The sequence below is a fragment of the Crocodylus porosus genome, unplaced genomic scaffold, assembly GCF_001723895.1.
Source record: "Crocodylus porosus isolate Cpor-Errol unplaced genomic scaffold, CroPor_comp1, whole genome shotgun sequence".
Taxonomy (NCBI): Eukaryota; Metazoa; Chordata; order Crocodylia; family Crocodylidae; genus Crocodylus; species Crocodylus porosus.
In genome coordinates this window covers 181,745,041-181,762,565 of record NW_017728886.1, presented here as the reverse complement: position 1 = coordinate 181,762,565, position 17,525 = coordinate 181,745,041, and the positions used below count along the sequence as shown (strand labels likewise).

Below are 17,525 nucleotides of genomic sequence, written 5' to 3'. Positions count from 1 at the left end.
CTGTGCTGGCTATCCCTCAGGAGGTTACCATCAGCCAGTCTGTTAAGAATGGCCTCTTTGATAATCTTTTCTAAGACCTTCCCCAGGATAGAGGTCAGGCTGGTGGGCCTGTAGTTTGCCAGATCCACTTTTCTCCCTTTCTTGAAGATAGGCACCACATTGGCCTTCTTCCAGTCTTTGGCCACTTCACCAGAGTGCCAGGAGTTCTCAAAGATCCATGCCAGGGGCTGAACTATGATGCTCACCAGCTCCTTGAGTACCCTCGGGGTGTAAGCTGTAAGGGCTGGCTGACTTGAAGGTATTATCCAGCCCCTTAAGGTGTTCCTTCACAAGGTCAGCATTGATGGAGGGTAAGGAATCTCCCACACCTGGGCCTCCCTGTCCTGTAATGGGCAGGGGCGTCCCATGGCACTGGTGAAAGACCGATGGAAAGTACCCATTTATCAAGTTGGCTTTTTCCTGGGTGTTGGTTGTCAGTTGTCCCGTCTGGTTTGGCAGGGGTCTAGTGTTGCCCTTGCTTTTCCTCTCACTCCTCACCGGACTCTTTCAGCACTTCTCTTATTTTTGCTGCTTCCCTTTTTTACTTGGACTTTGATGAGTCCTCCAGGTTTCCTCTGGTCTGCACCACATAAAACTTCAACCAGGGGTGGATCTAGAGGGGGCACAGAGGCATGGCTGCACCCTTCTTTAAGTTTCACAACTCCATGGGATCCTCTGGGGACTTTTTAAGTCCCAAAGCCATGTGAAAATCTTCCCTTCCTGCTCAAAGGCACGTCCCTCTGTGCTCCTTCACCACCCCGCTCCCCAATGCAGTAAGCACTGTTCTTTGTCCTGAGTACAGTGCATAAGAAGGGACAAAGTGCATGAGTACTGTTCAGGTATTGTTAGGGAAAAAATCTGCAGCCTGAATTGTTTCAGGTATACAGGTACCTGCTACAGTAAAGTGTATTTGGACAGCAGTCTTTTAAAAAACAGTTACTGGAGGCAGTGAAGTGGGTTGTCTCTCAAAGTGTTTGTTAGCAGCATGTTCCATATTTTTTATTTATCTTATCACTCTTGTACTACCCCCTTTTGTCTCACTTCCCCGCCAATAGCACTGTTTTGTTGGGCCTGCTACCCTCATGGCTTTGAAACGTGAGATTGGCAGAGGTGACTCCAGTGTGTTACAATGCAGTAAATGGTTGGAGTGGCCTTAGCCCATTGCTCGTCTCTTTCCACAAGGTTAACACCAGGGGCGATGCATATGGGGTGCACGCAGGTGCACATGCACCCCCTGAGCGTGGCAGTTCTGCCCCTACAACCATTGGTCAGCACTCGCCACCCTCCGCCCTCACCGCCGCCAGCACCAGCGGTATTTGCGGGAGCACCCCACTTACAGCCACCGAGCTCCCACCGCCAGGCTCCTGCTGCTGCCATGCCCCCCCCCAGCTGCCGGGGGCACGAGTCGTTCATGGTTAACGCTTTCTATGTGAAGAAGTTGTGAACTAGAATGATGTATGTGGATGGAAGAGGCAGGCAAATGGAAGAGAACATTGTTGCCCAAACCCTTTCAGGAAATAGTTGTACGTAGAGCTCCTAAGTGGAAAATGCTTAAATCATTTATATTTCATGATTGCTTTCTTACAAGGCAGTAATCCCAGCTCTCATAATTTTTAATAAGTAGGTAGGTGAAACTTAAAGTATTTTATATCTAAAAAAAGCCTGCTCTGACATCTGCGGTTGTCTGCTTATGAATTTTATTTGATTAGCCGAATAGATTTATAAGTAGACTTGTTTTTTCAACATCAGAAATGGTAATAAGGTATGTACTCTGTCTGCTAGAATCATATAGGGCTGCTGCTACATTTGTGTTTTTTGTTTTTTTTACCAAAAAGCCAAAAGCATGTCTTTAGCACGATATTTCCTAATTGTTCATGTTTCTTATATTGCTGAGCTATTCTTATTTCCAAGGGGTTTTGATCCGGTTCTGCCTTTTATGTGATAAAACCAAAAGTAAAATTTGCAATGGTCCACAGGATATGTAGGATAATCACAGAACCTCTGCTTCTTCTAATCTATTTTGAAGAATAGTTGCTTTGGGTATGAAGGCAGTTCTAGAAATTCAGACATAGGTCCAACTATGTTAATTATTAGTATGATAATATGAACTCTACCGGGCAATTTTGTTGAGGTATGAAATTACTGTTTGATTTAGATTATATACATGTTTTAAACCAAATTACTTCTGCCACTCATGATATTACTAGTGATCCCAGTGGTATGACTAATAATCATTTTATAAATGTGCATATTTGAATGGAGGATAACACAGACTTTCTTTTATTAAATAAATGAAAATTTGCTTAATCCACCTGTGTGAACAGGAAGGATGACTGACCTAGGTTCCCTTTTAAGCCTGCGCTGGCAGAAGAGTTCAAAAATGCCTTGAAACTGATTAATTTAGTTAAAGTGCTAAAGCTAACATCTTAGAATTTCAGTCTCCTTAAATTACTGCTTCGCTTTTTGCTAAATGTATTTCTCAAAGGTTTAATATATATCTCTTTGCTGGTAAATTGCTGTTCATTTAAAAGAATTAGTTAGCTCATTCCATAAAGGAGACTGTAAGTCTTATTTAAATAACCATCAGCCTATTTCTTCTTATTTTAGCTTGCCCAAAATGAAACACTCTCGGCAGTTTAAAATACTTCAAATTGCCTTTACGAATTCATGTTGGAGTAAGTAATTTGGGTTTGCAACCTCTGTGTATATATAAAGTTAGGGTTTTTCCCCCACTGCCACAAATATTAACATATGCTGGCTAATTGGTTTAAGAGAAAACTTTGTTCTAGTAAGTGACTCACTAGTTAAAACCTTGTCACTGATCCACTTTCTGGTTGCTATTTTTTAAACACTCTCTGGACAACTGTTTGAAAAGAGATCTTCTGCATCCATTAGAATCTTATTTTTTTATCTATTTTGCATCACCTCATGCCTTGGATTATGACCAGATTCATTGTAAAAGTGTACTCTGCCTTTTGCCTGACTTTAGGCTAACATAGCTAACCACTTGTCTCAAATTCCTTGTAACCTAAGAAGGCTGGATATTTTTGGTGAGGTGCTGCCAGCCCCCCACTCCTATTTAATTTATTTTATGCTTTCATTCATTACTGGTCCTTTCTACATCAGCTATGGACCCTGCTGGGTCAAAGCTGAGGGGAGGGGAGGAAAAGTTTTCTCTTTCTGAACTGTATTTTTGTGTGGAAAACAGGAATGCTGTTCCTTGAGCTACCAGTCTGGTACCATACCCTGACACTACGTTTTCTTTAAAAATGATTTTTCAAGAAGGCAAAAAAATAAAATCTGTTCATTTTGTAGACATGTTTGTTTTGAGATCTACTGCAAAAATTAATCTTAATGGGTTCTTTTCTGACCATTTTAGATTTGCCAATCTGACTAAATGGGTAAATCAGCTCTAGACCCCTTTAATTAGAAAAAATGGTTTTAAATTGTCAGTTAAGATTAATAGTTATTAATATTTTAATAATATTTGGTAGTTTTTTTGACTGTTTGTTGTAAAGATTGCACTAAAGGAATTCATTCTGTGACTGGGGGGCAAATAAGTAATAACCTGTTTGCTAGATTTTAAGTTGGAATTCCTGGAGGAGCTGAAAATGTGCAAGATCATCTCTAGAGCCAAGCTGAATGCTATTTGAGCTCATGCACATTTGTCTATGTAACAAAAAGATAGGATATTATGTACCTTATTTTCTCACATACAAATGTAACTTTCCCCCAGAAAACATCCACTGGAAATCTGAGTGTGCATTAGATGTGAAAAATACAATAAGATCCGGTTCTGCCTTTTATGTGATAAAACCAAAAGTAAAATTTGCAATGGTCCACAGGAAATAGGCTCAGCTCCCTAGCTGCTGCTACTCAGTTGCTTACTACATGGAAAAGTCTTTTTTCCTTTTTCAAAACAAGGTGCGTATTACATTGTTGTATGGAAGAAAAGACAGTATTTATAATTGCAGTCGGTACTACTGTTACATAGATCACTGGTATGTACTGTAAGGCTGGAGCTTCCCATGCTTGATGCACCATGTTTCCTATTTCAGGTTATTTGAAATTAGGCATAGTGACATGTATGAGTAAATTGATAGGGGGTTTAAAGGATCATATAATGTCTCATAATGGATAGATTGTTCCAGTTTCTTGTTCCACATGTGCATGGAAAGAAGAGGTGAAAAATGTACTCTTTGGTACTCATCTTGGAACAATGTCCTTTGCGGATGGCCACCAGTATACTGTGTTTAAACTTCTAGGCTGAGCTTCATCACCGTAGAGAGAAATCAAAGAATGTCTTTTGGGTCTATAGGTACAAACCCTTCACCAGATCCTATTTAATATGTACCATTCCTTTACATGGTCTAGCCCGGAGGTGCTTAATGTGCAGCCCACGGGCCAAGTGCTTCCTGTAGAGCCTTTGCATCTGGCCAGTGAGGCTCCCCATATGTTGGGAAATTTGGTGGTGGGGGAGCAATGGCCACTGTTTCCCACTGCCAGATTTCCCCATTCTCCACAGCCAGATCTGAACCAGGCCACACCCCCTTCTCTCCACACCACTGGCTTGGACTTGGGACTAGGACACGCTCCTTTCACACTTGTTCGGTTGAATGGAGGCAGGCCTTGCTCCCTTCTCCCTACAAGGTTGGATTAGGGCTGGGCCACAACCCCTTCTCCCTGCAGGGCTGGATGGGGGCTGGGCCATGCCCTTTCCCCCATGAGGCTGGATCAGGCCAAAATCCCCCCTGCAGCCTCCACATGGCTGGATGGGGCCCCACTGCACCTGCTTCAGCTGCAGGATCAGGGCCAATGGCCACATGTGGCCCCTGGCTGAACTGGGCACTGCCCATCCTGGCTGCCAAGGAAAAAGGTTGGACACCACTGCCCTAGCCTTCTCTTGTGTGCCTAGCCACCTCCCCAGATTGATATGTGCAAATACAGGTCAAAGTCATATCACTGACTCTCACTGTTCCAGTGCACTGTCAGGTAGATTAGGAGGAGCTCCACCACACAGGAAGTATGACTGTGTCTTGTTCCGTTAGGAGGGGGAAAGGAGAGAGGTTGAGAGTTTCTTATGACCTCTTCCCTCTCTTCTGCACTGTCACAAAACTTTCTATTTCTTTTCTACTCCTGGTATCTACAGGTCAGGGAGTAAATATAATCTGTTGTTTTCCTGCAAGATTAGAGTTGCCCTGTCTTCACTGTTTCTCCTGCAGGTCAAATTGATCATATTGTTATGTCATGGAGAAACTGCACTGTGCGTGTGTCTACATGAGATGCTTACTGCTCAGTAGTGTGTCATGGCAAAAAATGTGCTAATAGCCTACTGCTCAGTGTTATTAGCCTAAAGTGCAGTAAGCGTCACTAAATAACTGTGTGCCGGCACTACTGCATGGTAATTCTAGGTACTGTGCATTTAATTAGTACTTTATTAAGAAAGCATTAATGAGTGTGTAGAATGTGCCTGTGTTGGCTAGAACTAATTTTACATATGTTTTAATAGTGTTGCAGTTCTTTTGGAAACAGACACAATATTTTTAAATTCAAGATGGACTGGAACTTTAAGTGTACGTGTACCCTGAAGACTGCAGCATAGCTTAGACATACCTGAGCTAGTGTTTGAACCAGACAATTTGGGTATTGCAGGCAGAAGAGCAGGGATGTACTGAGCTCTAGGGGTGCGGGAAACCAGCTGTATTTGATTTGGATTCAGCCTGAATCAGGAGATAGTGATTGGATTCATTGATTCGGATCACTGTCCTGATTTGATTCAGCCAAATCTGAAGATTCGATGCTGATTCAGAGAATCAGCGATTTGGCCATAGACACAGCTTTAAATGTTTTTCCTACATACATTGAGGTACCAGGCGTGGCTCATGAATGCTGAGATGGTGGGGCGGATGGAGCATCTCACAGGAGAGCCAAAGTATTTCCAATCTACTTCCAGGTTCACCGCCAAGTGCACAGGGGACCCCGCCCCCCAAAGCCTGCCAGCTTGATGATCAGCCCTGGAGGGACCCTGGGCACATCCCCAGACCCAGGAGGCACTAATCTCTGAGCCGGGGGTGGGGTGTCCCCTGCATACTCCACGGTGGACCAGAAATGCTTCTGGTCCACTTCCGGGTCCACCACCAAGCGCATTGGGGACCCCTGCATGCTCCCGTGGGATAAACCATCCACCCTATCATCTCAGCATTCATAAGCCACCTGGTACCTTGAGATATGTAGAAAAAACTCTATCTATGTCCGAATCATCAAATCTCTCCAAATCTATCTGAAGGGTTCTGATTCAATTAAAAAAGATTAAAGGGTTTCCTGATTTGATTCCTATTCGGAGATTCTGCTGCCGAATCGGGCCAAATCTCTGCCAGATTGAATCAGCTACCAAAGCTTCGCACAACCCTACTGAGGTCCATGTGGTCTAATTTACCCTGATTCTCAGATGGGTAAACTATCCCATACTGAGCTTCATGCTGCTATAGACAGACTACTTTCATTACTGAAACAAACTCAGGTATGCTATCTGGCACTCTGTAGTTTAAGTATACCCTGACTATACTACCTGTTTTACTTCCATTGTTACTCTACAATTTAAGAACCACATGCCATTCACAAGATGTGATCTTTTAGTTGCCTCTGTTTTGTAACGAAGTTACATTTTCATATTTGCTTTTTAGTTAGAAAGTTTGTGTGAGTGTGTGTAATATTTATATAAGTAATATATAGATGCTGTGTTTAAATAGAATTCCATATCAGTGGGAGATATGGTTGCTAAGTAAATTTAATAGTGAGGCCTAAGTGGCTCCTGTTTTAAAAATGACATGGGTATTGCTCTCAAAAGCTATTAATTTTCATAAATCTTAATTGGTCAGATCAGCTAGATGCTTTGTCTCTCTGCTAGAATGACATCACAACTGTGATTGACCAAGGGACTAAAATGGTGGTTTAATAAGAAATTTTCAACATCTTTTTACTGTAACTGATTAATCTCTTTCTAGTAGAGAAAGCAAGTAGAAAGGGGGTCAAGTATGCTCAAAAAAAGGGACTTTGAACAAAGTTCATAGACTCATAAAATCAGTGATTTGGAAGGGACCTAGACAAATCATCTAGTCTGACCCCCTGCCATGGGCAGGAAGGAGCACTGGGGGTGGCAGGGGTCATAAGACCCCAGCCAGGTGCCTATCTAGTCTCCTCTTGAAGATTTCCAGGGAAGGTGAGAGCACCACCTCTCTGGGAAGCCTATTGCAGGCTCTGGCCACCCTTGCAGTGAAGTAGTTCTTCCTAATATCTAATCTAAACCTATCATCCCTCAGCTTGTGGCCATTGTTCCTGGTGACTCCAAGGGGGGCCCTAGTGAATAGACTTTCCCCGAGTCCCTGCTGGTGGCCCCTGATAAAGTTGTAGGCAGCCACAAGATACCCCCACTCTCCTCTTGTGGAGACTGTTTTCTGATTCAACACTGTTTTCTGCTTCAGGGATTTTACAAAGTATCATTTATTAAATAAGCAGGCTATTACAAAAATTTATGTTTGAAAGGGAAGTGACTATACATTACTGTACTTATTAAATAACAAAAAGCGTTATTTACTGTTTAATATCCTACTACTTTGGCATGAATTGTGTGATTAACATTGACTTTGGTTTTGTGAATTATGTACAAAATCCAATTTAATGTGTCCATTATTTGTGGCTTTCTGTGGCTATAAACAGCATTTTGAACTTACTTTCAATATGTTGACAACTAAATTAACAAACTGAGATCAGCATTTTCTTAATATGTCTTAAATTCTGCAGTACAAACTAAAAATTCCTAGCATAGAAAAACCAACAGAATCAACCAGCTCTTTTGGACAGTTTGTACCAGTTAAGCAGGGCATGCCTCTTCCTTCTAAAATAAGTAAACAGGGCCTTACCCTGCCTTCTAAAATAAGGGCAGAAGAATGTAACAAAAATGTGAACGAATACTATTTAAATTATATATACCTATGTGCAGAAAAAAATGGCTTTGGGAGCTTGAAACTCTGCAAGCCTGTCCTCAGAGTTTCTTCTGAATTTTTCAGCGGTGAGAGAGAGATTTCTTGACAATGCTACATTTTTCTCAAAACAGATACTTTTTTATTATCACTTCTAGATGTTGATGAATTCACTTTTTCCAACAACAGTAATCTTGTGCTGAAAAATTCCCAGTCACTAAAGGTTCTTGAAGATTCCCTGCTGGTTTATTACAAGTATAATAAATGTAGTTTTTTCCACAATCAGTCCTGAAATCTACTTATGGCAGAAGAAAGACAAGGTGGCACCTTAGAGACTTCCTAGTTCAGAAAGATGTGAGCTTTTTTAGGCAGCAGCCTACTTCATCACATGTTAAAAGAGAACTGGCAGAAAGAGATGTTTTATAGAGAAGAGAAAGGGACAGGGGAAAGAGACGCTGCTAAGAGAAAAAATGAGTTGGTATGATCAATTGAGATGAACCAAAGCAGTTAAGACCTTGAGGGACACTGGAGTTAACTGCTAGTTCAGGTAATCAGATAAGAATCTATCATCCGTGTTAACACTATGTTTAACACAGTCCAGTCAGTGGAAGATTTCTTGTTCTGCAATTTCACATTTAGGTTGGTTCTAGAATTCTTTTGTTTGAAGACGCCTACTCCGAGGTCATCAGTGGAATAACCAGAACAGTTAAAGTGTTCTGCCATGGGCTTTTGTTGGGGTTTTTTTTTTAATTGATTTTGAATCAGTATCTATTCATTCATTCATGTAGAGATTATCCTATCTGTCCAATGTGGACAGCAGATGTATGTGACATTGGTGGAGGAAGAGTTCAATGAACCCCAGTGCCTCAAGGTGTTAATTGTCTTGTTCATCTCAGTTGATCCTATCAAACCACTCTTTACCTCTCTTAGCAGTACCCCCTCCCCTGAGTGGGAGGATTGGGGTTCACTCACCTCTTTCACCACCAATGTCATCTATACCATCACCTGTTTGCAGTGTCCCTCTGCTCTCTACACCGGACAGGTGGGGTGATCCCTAAGTAAATGAATGAATGGCATTATGAATTTGAAATCAGTTCCCTTTCTCATCTTTATAAACACCCTCTCTTTCTGCCAGTCCTTTTTCTAGTGTCAGGTTAGGTGGCTGCCCACAAGAACTCATGTCTGTCTGACCTAGTTAGTCTCTAAGGTTTTCCCCTGCTTTACCTTCTGTCTGTCTTCAGACTAATATGGCTAACCAGCTCATGAAATGTTAGTCATACTTAGTTGTGTTGTCCCTTTAACAAAAATGGAAATCCTTTGATATTTGAATAAAAATTAAACCAAGCAAATAAATGCCAAATTGCTCTTAAATGTGTGCATCAGTTAAACGAGTTGAGAAGAGCTCTGCCAGCTGTTCCAGATGAATAGTCGCCCACTGATGATGAATGTTTTTACTTAGTAAGATGGAATAAAACTCTTAACACTGGAAATATCAGTAAATTTTACGGTATGGATTTATGCTTTTCCCTCCTCCCCCATCACTTTCCCTTTAGCTTGAAGAAACAAAGCTAGACTTGAAGACTCCATAGAAATAAAGTTATTTTTTCTAAATTTTTATTTAAACAATAAATGTACTTTTATTTTTTTCCTAGGGAATGAGTGTAAGAGATGCACCTTTGAAGGAAATTAAGGTGTCTAACATTCGTCGATTTGTAGCTTCTTTTAATGTGGTGAATGCCACAAGACGGGATGCTGGCAATTACCGCTGCATGATTTGCACAGAAGGAGGAGTGGGAGTATCCAACTATGCAGAACTGGTAGTCAAAGGTACTTTCGAATATAATATGCATGTACATATTTAATACATAAAATAATACCATGCAGTTAATTAATAATTGTCACCTATCACCCACTGAAGTCAGAAGGGAGTGTAATAAAATGACCTCTTGTATGTATATCTCTAGCAAAAGGATTATGGGAAAGACCCTTGTGAGGAGGCATTAAATGCACCTTCTGTTTGTACAATAAAAATACTATTTAAATATATAATGTATATTCATAAATGTGCACTTACATGTTTTTTTTCAAAAGAGATATAAATACGTTCTTGGCAACTCATCTCCCTCGTGGAGATTGCATTCTAAAAATATATTTACTGTGGTTTAAGAGAGAATTATTTACAGATAAAGGAGAACACTTAAATACATATATTCTGAATATGGGAGGTTCTATAAACATCAGGAAATTTTTAAAATGTAAACAGAATGCACATAAAATGTTCAGTTTGTTACAGAAAACAGTACAAATATTATTATATTGCTTTAAATGTATTTAAATATACTTTGATTATGTCTTATTTTTTACTGGGTTTTTAAGTGAATATGTTAGTAAGATTTTCAAAGAAAGACAAGTTGGATCTTGGGAGAGCTGTTTGACAGTCAGGCATGGAAGGTAGCCCACAGACAGGTATTTAGCCAAATAATCTATCATAGCCATATTTTCTGTTCACAACTTGCCCTTTCCAAAGTCAGTTATTCCTGTCTTTGTCTTGGTCAGAGGCTGTTTATGGGGAATATGTACTTCCTGAAGTGGAGCTGAAATGGAGCTGGGTCAACTGCTATATGATTGATATTTAGTTGACTGGGAATATTAGGTTTTACATCCTTCCATACCACCCAATTGTATCACAACACCCTGGTGTGATACCATCAGGCTGAAGACTTATTTTATCTTCCTCCAATATTAATGGTGTCATCTTTGACAGGGAAATAAAGACTTTCTCCCTAACGAACCCAATATTTGGTGGTTAGGACCTACTTGGAAGTTCTGGAAGAGAAATTTTCCTTGTCCATAATACCAATTTTTAGAAAACAACATCACTATTCTAAGCAGGGTTTTTCCTTCTCTTCTTTTGGGATCCAATGCAGTGGGCCACATGGCACCTGGTGGGGACGAAGAAGAGAGATGTGGATCTTTGTCCACTATCAGGACAAAGAAAATTAAATTAAATAATGCTCTGCAGCTTCTGCTCAGGGCTTTTAAATTTTATCCTTAAGCAGAGGGCTAACACTTCCCCTGAGTGGAAGTGTTCCTTTTTGGAATAATGGAAATATTCCTCTGAATATCCACAGCCTGCACAGCTCAGATTGCAGATATATTGGGCTAGGTAGAGAGACTTACTATTTAATTGATCTAGAATGTATAGTTATCCTCCTCCTACCTTTGTATACTGCTGTAAACCTACTTGGAATTATACTGAGGTTACCTGAAGACCTTTATTCAAAGAAATACAGTATGAACAGAGGGACAACAAATTGGGTAGAGGACAACATTGGAGACCAAAGCAAACACCTTGTTTCTTAAATCCATATAGAGAAATTATGCTTTAAGGAGAGATTTGAAAGGTAAGAGATCTCTATGGCTATGATCAGAAGCTGTGGGAGATGCAGGGGTTTGTATGAAAAAAGGATTATGAAGGGAATATAAAGAAAAAGATTAGGAGAAAAGATGAGATGGAATTAGGGCTCTGTACATGTTACAGCTATTACACAACTAACTGGTTCTTTGTGCAGTTAACAGACCAGCTACATATACAGAGTACCAATCACGCCATAAAAATGTCCAACCAGCTATGAAGTTGGAGCTTGAAAATGTGTACTGCCTTTATAGCTGGTTTCTACCCAGCTTTAATTTGCATGTGTACCAAGGAATACATTGCATGGAAGCTATCTGATGATGTTCTAGCATTCCAGGGTATATTGCTCCATCTTAGTGTAACGTTATCTGAAAAGAATAGAAGGAAATACCTACCCCAGCATAGAATAGATCTGCACCCCAGATTTATTCCCTCTACCCAGTAGCAGAAAGCACAGGAGAAATTCCACTCCCCCCAACTCCACCCACTCACATGAGCAGGGATACCCCTACCCTGTCAGAATGCATCCTGAAATTCGGGCAGCAGGGAACATGAGGCGAGGAAGGAAATCCCCTGTCTTTCCCCAACACAAACAGGAGAAGGGTTCCTGGGTCTCATCCTTATGTAGCTGCCTGGCTGCGGACTTCTTCAGCTTGATGGACCATGCCATTCTCTCCTGCCCCTGGGGCAGGGACAGGCAGCAGAAGCAAGAGAAGGGAGGAAATGGGAGCCCAGAGACTCTAATGGCAGCAGCCTCTGGAGTGACTGGGTGGGAAGCTGTGCTTAGACCAGGAGCCCAGGGGCTGCCCTGGGTATGTCAACAAACTTCTTCAGGACTCTGTTGATGCTAAAGCTCCACTTTGTCATCTCCTGCATGTAGCCAGCCCTGCACTTAACCCTTCAATCTCTGTGCATAAAATAATGAGATAAACTGAGTCAACATTATAACAACATGAATGCAGTTGACACAGAAGTATTAATACAAAATTTGTAGTCAATCACAGATCATTTGACTCTACAGATTAAAAAAGGAAAGAATCTAAGGGAAGAGGTCAGTATCATAAGAAATATCTGAACATGTGCGTTTGAGTGAGCCCACACTTGAGAGCATGTAGTAGAGGGAAACAAGGAGGTAGCCATGAATGGAAGTGCATGAGATTCCAATGAAGGGAGGAGGTAGGTGGAGATATAGAGCCTTAAAGGAAATTTTGAAAGTTGAGTCAGTAAGGTAAGAGGAAACTGTGGGAACATAGTTCAGTAGAAACTCAGGGAAAGGAGGGAGTGTACAGGAAGATATAATTGACTCTAGCAGTGATAACAGACGGAGATGTTCTAAAAGGACTAGGAAGAGGTCAATAGACATTCCCCAAAAGTATTTCCTAATACACCACCTTATTTGAGATGTTTTAATATGTTGCCACTGTTTTTGGTCTGCTATAGCTGAAATTGTTTAGCATATCATTAGCATTTGCATCTACCCAGATTCTCCAGAAAATTTACACTGAGTAGCCTGACAGTTGCCCCTAATCCCACTAGCCAGTTGCAGCATGATGGAGTAATCATGGTAATAACTGTTGCTTGATCCCTTGCTTTAATGAGACCAGGTCATCCTACTAAACCAAAAAGCCCATGCTGAATAATGTGCTGTAAAACCTTATAAGTCTATACTGAAAAGGCATTATAAAGGGATCATTTGTAAATATACTTTGTTATTGATGGTCTAATACTAAAAAATGCTTTTTGTAATGTGTTCAGCTGCTTTCTGCTATATTATGCAGCAGAATTCAGAGAAAATTAATTGATTTCTGTTCAGATATTTCTATTTTTGTTCCATTACTATCAATAAACCAGAAAAAATGTACATTTACCTGTACTGTAGTGCTTAGTATGCTTGGGAATTACTGATGGCTTAATAATAGTATAGGTAGACATAGTGGTGTAATTACTCCCCACACTTCTGTGGAAACAATGAGCCTAATTCTCTTCTCATTTACAGTGGTGTAACTTGGCTGACTTTCATGGAGTTACTGTTGAATTACATTTCTAGGACTGACAGGAGAGTCAGTGTTCATAAGCTTTAAAAACTGCATACCCTTTGAGTTTAGCATTTAGTGAACATTTTATTCTGGTTACTGAATCTGTGACTTAAGTAAAGTTGTAGTGGGTTTGGAATGTTGTCCTACCTGTGATGGTCCAGGCAGTGTGGGGATGCAGTCAGGAAGGCCAACCGCACCTTGTCATGCATCCACAGGTCCAAGGAGGTGATACTCCTCCTCTATGTGACATTGGTCAGGCCACAGTTGGAGTACTGCGTCCAATTCTGGGTGCCACACTTCAGGAGGGATGTGGACAACATGGAGAGGGTCTAGAGGAGGGCCACTTGCATGATCAGGGGGCAACGGGCAGGCCCTACAAGGTGAGGCTAAGGGACTTGAACCTGTTCAGCATCCAGGAGAAGGCTGAGGGGGGATCTAGTGACCTGTTATAAACTAGTCAGAGGGGACCAGCAGGCATTGGGGGAGTCCCTGTTTCTCCGAGCACTACCAGGAGTGACTAGAAATAATGGTCACAAGCTGGCAGAGGGTAGATTCAGACTAGATATCGGGAGGCACTACTTCACTGTCAGGGCAGCTAGGATCTGGAACCAACTTCCAAGCGAAGTCATGCTGGCTCCTACCCTGGGGGTCTTTAAGAGGAGGCTAGACAAACACCTTGCTAGGGTCATTTGACCCCAGTACTCTTTCCTGTGGGGGCAGGAGGTCAGAGTTGATGATCTGCTCAGGTCCCTTCCGACCCTATAAACTATGAAACACATAACAGGCAAGGGTAATGGGGTTTTTGGGGTGGTTTTTTAAATTTCTTTTCTTGGTAATGTATCAGTTGGATAGTTGGGAGGGAGGTTTGACAAACTTTTTGGATATAAAACTCCTCAGGTCTTGGGGAGAAGCAGACACAGCTTGACCTAAATAATAGGGGGAAAAATATGTATTAATCAATAAGCTAACATCTGAAATAGGTTGTAAAAGGTGGAAAATGTTTATTACCTGTTGAGTGCAGATAAAAGGAGAAAATAGGGTAATAGTGGGTGCATCTACATATTGCCTTACAGCAATTAAGTGATTTGCTACGTTGCCGTACAGTGCACTGTTGTGACATAGCAATCACATGGGTCTACACATGTTTGCCAGCTACACCACTGTAGTGGTGAAATCTAACTGCATGCTGTGCGCATGGTGCAGTAATCCCCCATAAGGAAGTACTAAAGGATGGCTCCATAGACACATCACCATACAGAGATGTGTAGACATGCCCAGTGACTCTTCCTTTGTGTATGAATGATGTAGTTGTGATGGTCCAGAAATTATGCAAGTATTTCTTAGAGTGATACATTTTATTCTACCAACTGTGTAGCTGGAATAAAGTTAGACAAGCTTTTGAGAGCAAGACATTCTTCCTTGAGTGTCTCAGATCTGAGATGCTAAAAAAACTTTGCCTTCACTAAAATAGTAACAATGAAAATAATTCCTCTAAGTACTCTCTGCTTTTGTCATGTAAACTACCTAAATTAAGCAAGGATGCATTTCACAGCATGATCTACAGTCACCTTGCTTTTTGTTGATCGTCATTGGTGCCCTAGGGACCAATGAAAGCTTGAAAAAAACCTATCCAGCCAAAATCAAATACTCTAAGGAAACAGATTTAAGTCTATTTTAATGGTAATTTTAATATTGAAATACAAATAGTAGATGAATGATAAGATAATATAGGTTAGGCATATCAAACCACTGATTAAAAGCAGTTAGCTGTTCATCAGAACCATCTTTTAAAATGGTTGGAATAAAAAAACATCAGTGTAAAATATAATAAATTCTAAGACACTAACAGGTGGCCAGTCCATCAGGGGAAAGAACATCCTACATGGGTTTCAAAGAACCAAGCATCTTAGTTGACCTGCAAATGGGCAGTTCAACAAGAACCAGAGTGAAAGTCTTGAAGAGCAATTTTTTTTGAGGTGGACCTAGATTTTTGTGCTCAATTCTGGCCCCAACTTCAAAAGCCTACTAAATAGTGCTAGCGTGTATAGAAATTTGCCTAATAGACTTTTCATCATTGACATTAATTTAAATTCTGTCTGATATGGCCATTGGACATGCCCTGCTTGTTGTCAAGGAACGCATCTATTTCTGTCCCAGGAATAAAATTATTTCTGTGGTCAGACTAGATCAAACTGGTACCAGACCACTAAGCTCTGTGTGAGCCAGAGCTGACCTACCTTGTCTAGATGATCTTTCACCTACATTTTAAATTTTTTTTTGCCTGTCAGATTTCCTCACCTGTTACCCCTTCCTTTGCTTCTGCTTCTCTTAATTGTGTTTCTTGGTCTACCTTGATTTGACTAATTATAAAGCAGCCTAAACCCACTGAAGGTCTTTACTTTGTTGTGTAGCCATACAACTTGTGGAAGTACAAATGCAGGTTCCTCCATAAGTAGGGCCTATATGAAGTTTACATGGTAATATGGATTGAAACTCTTCCTTTCTAATTCACTATTGATGGAATTTCACTCACTGGAATTTATTACATGCGGATTCTACTTTGCATACATGAGTAAACCTCTCTGTGTCGCATCTGGCACTATGCTAAATGTTCTGGGGGGCCAGAAGCAAGACTTGTTGAAGTCAGTTGAAAGACTCCCATCTCCAGCAGGCTGTAGAGATATAACCCAAGGAAACATAACCCCCCCGTGATTATGCTTAAATTTAGGCAGGAAGATTCCTAGCATCGTTACCTTAAACTGAGCAAGGTTCTGTAGCTGAGCAAGGTTGACTATTACAAAGCCAGTAGAGTCCATGAAAAAGGCAGAGAGCTATCTGTTATTCCCAAATTTCATAGATTTCGTAGACATTAGGGCTGGAAGGGACCTCGGAAGATCATCAAGTCCAGCCCCCCGCCAAAGGGCAGGAAGTCAGCTGGGGTCATAGGATCCCAAAGAATTGTAAATGTGATATTGCTAAGCTTAACACCCAAAACACCTGGCATTGAATAATTAGTGTGGGCTTCAAAGATTGAGAGGAAAAATGATTTTCATAGTGTTGTTTGTGATGCCTCGCACTTTTTATGAGGGTGTTTCAGAAACTAATGGTAAAATGGCTGCACATGCCATATGTCTGTGACAAAGTGGGAAACTACACAGCAGTGGGAGCACTGATGGTGGCATTATCTACTGCACCCATTGTTTACAAGTATGTAAAGAAGTGACGTGGTCAACTATGTGATCATTGCACATGAAATGGTTTTATTTCAAAATTGCTGTTAGTTTCTTAAATATCCTGTTATATAAAAGTGAAATACAGTATTGACCACTTCATTTAAATTAATAGTAAAGTGAAACTTTTCAATTTATGTAACTGCTTATTCTGATGGGAAAGACTGAATAGAGATGGTGATTTGTCATTCTGTGTGTTCAAACAACACAATATCCTCATCTGTATTTGTCAGAGAATTGGATTGAAATGTCACTTTATCTCTATCCAATGGAAGATGTGAAATTGGACTTGTCAGATCACACTCACTCACTTACTGTAAAAAAAAAAAAAAAAAAAGCAGTTCTTTTTTTAATAGATGACATAAAAGTAATCAAACATTGAACAAAAGGAAAATAGTAGGGCAGAATTGATTAAATGTATTTGTTGAAGTAAATTAGACTTCTCCATACAGTTGATGGGTTGAACTTTTCTAATCGTGGTCATATCCAACATAGATTAGATTTAAAAGAACAGAACAAGCCTGTCTGAGCAGACATCAGATTATTACAGAGATCAAACTGCTTATTGAGTTCAAACAAGGTAAACCCAGGTGTCAGACTGGTTAGGAGGAGTTTTGTTAGGTTTTTAAGTAAGGGCATGGAAGGGCAGCCATCTGTGCTGTTGGTGGCTTATTTCTGCATTTTCTCAAATGGGAGATTTAATACCTTGAATAGAATTGAACCATTTTAGACCTGTGGAACAAAGAATTTATTCTAAAATTGAGGGCAAAATAATTTTGAGGCCATGGCTAGACTTAAGAAAAATATTAAAGGGTGGTTGTCAAGG

The 17,525-nt window shown here is 40.6% G+C and overlaps 1 protein-coding gene across 6 annotated transcripts in view; it reads left to right on the top strand.

Annotated features, from left to right (window-relative positions):
* The window catches only part of PTPRM (protein tyrosine phosphatase, receptor type M), a 728,011-nt gene that overhangs the window by 290,689 nt on the left and 419,797 nt on the right, over nucleotides 1-17,525 (top strand). For all 6 annotated transcript variants that reach the window (XM_019546207.1, XM_019546215.1, XM_019546231.1 and 3 more), the window contains exon 6: nucleotides 9,671-9,845. In XM_019546207.1, the coding sequence (XP_019401752.1) occupies nucleotides 9,671-9,845 (175 nt within the window). The remainder of the gene's footprint in view (nucleotides 1-9,670; nucleotides 9,846-17,525) is intronic.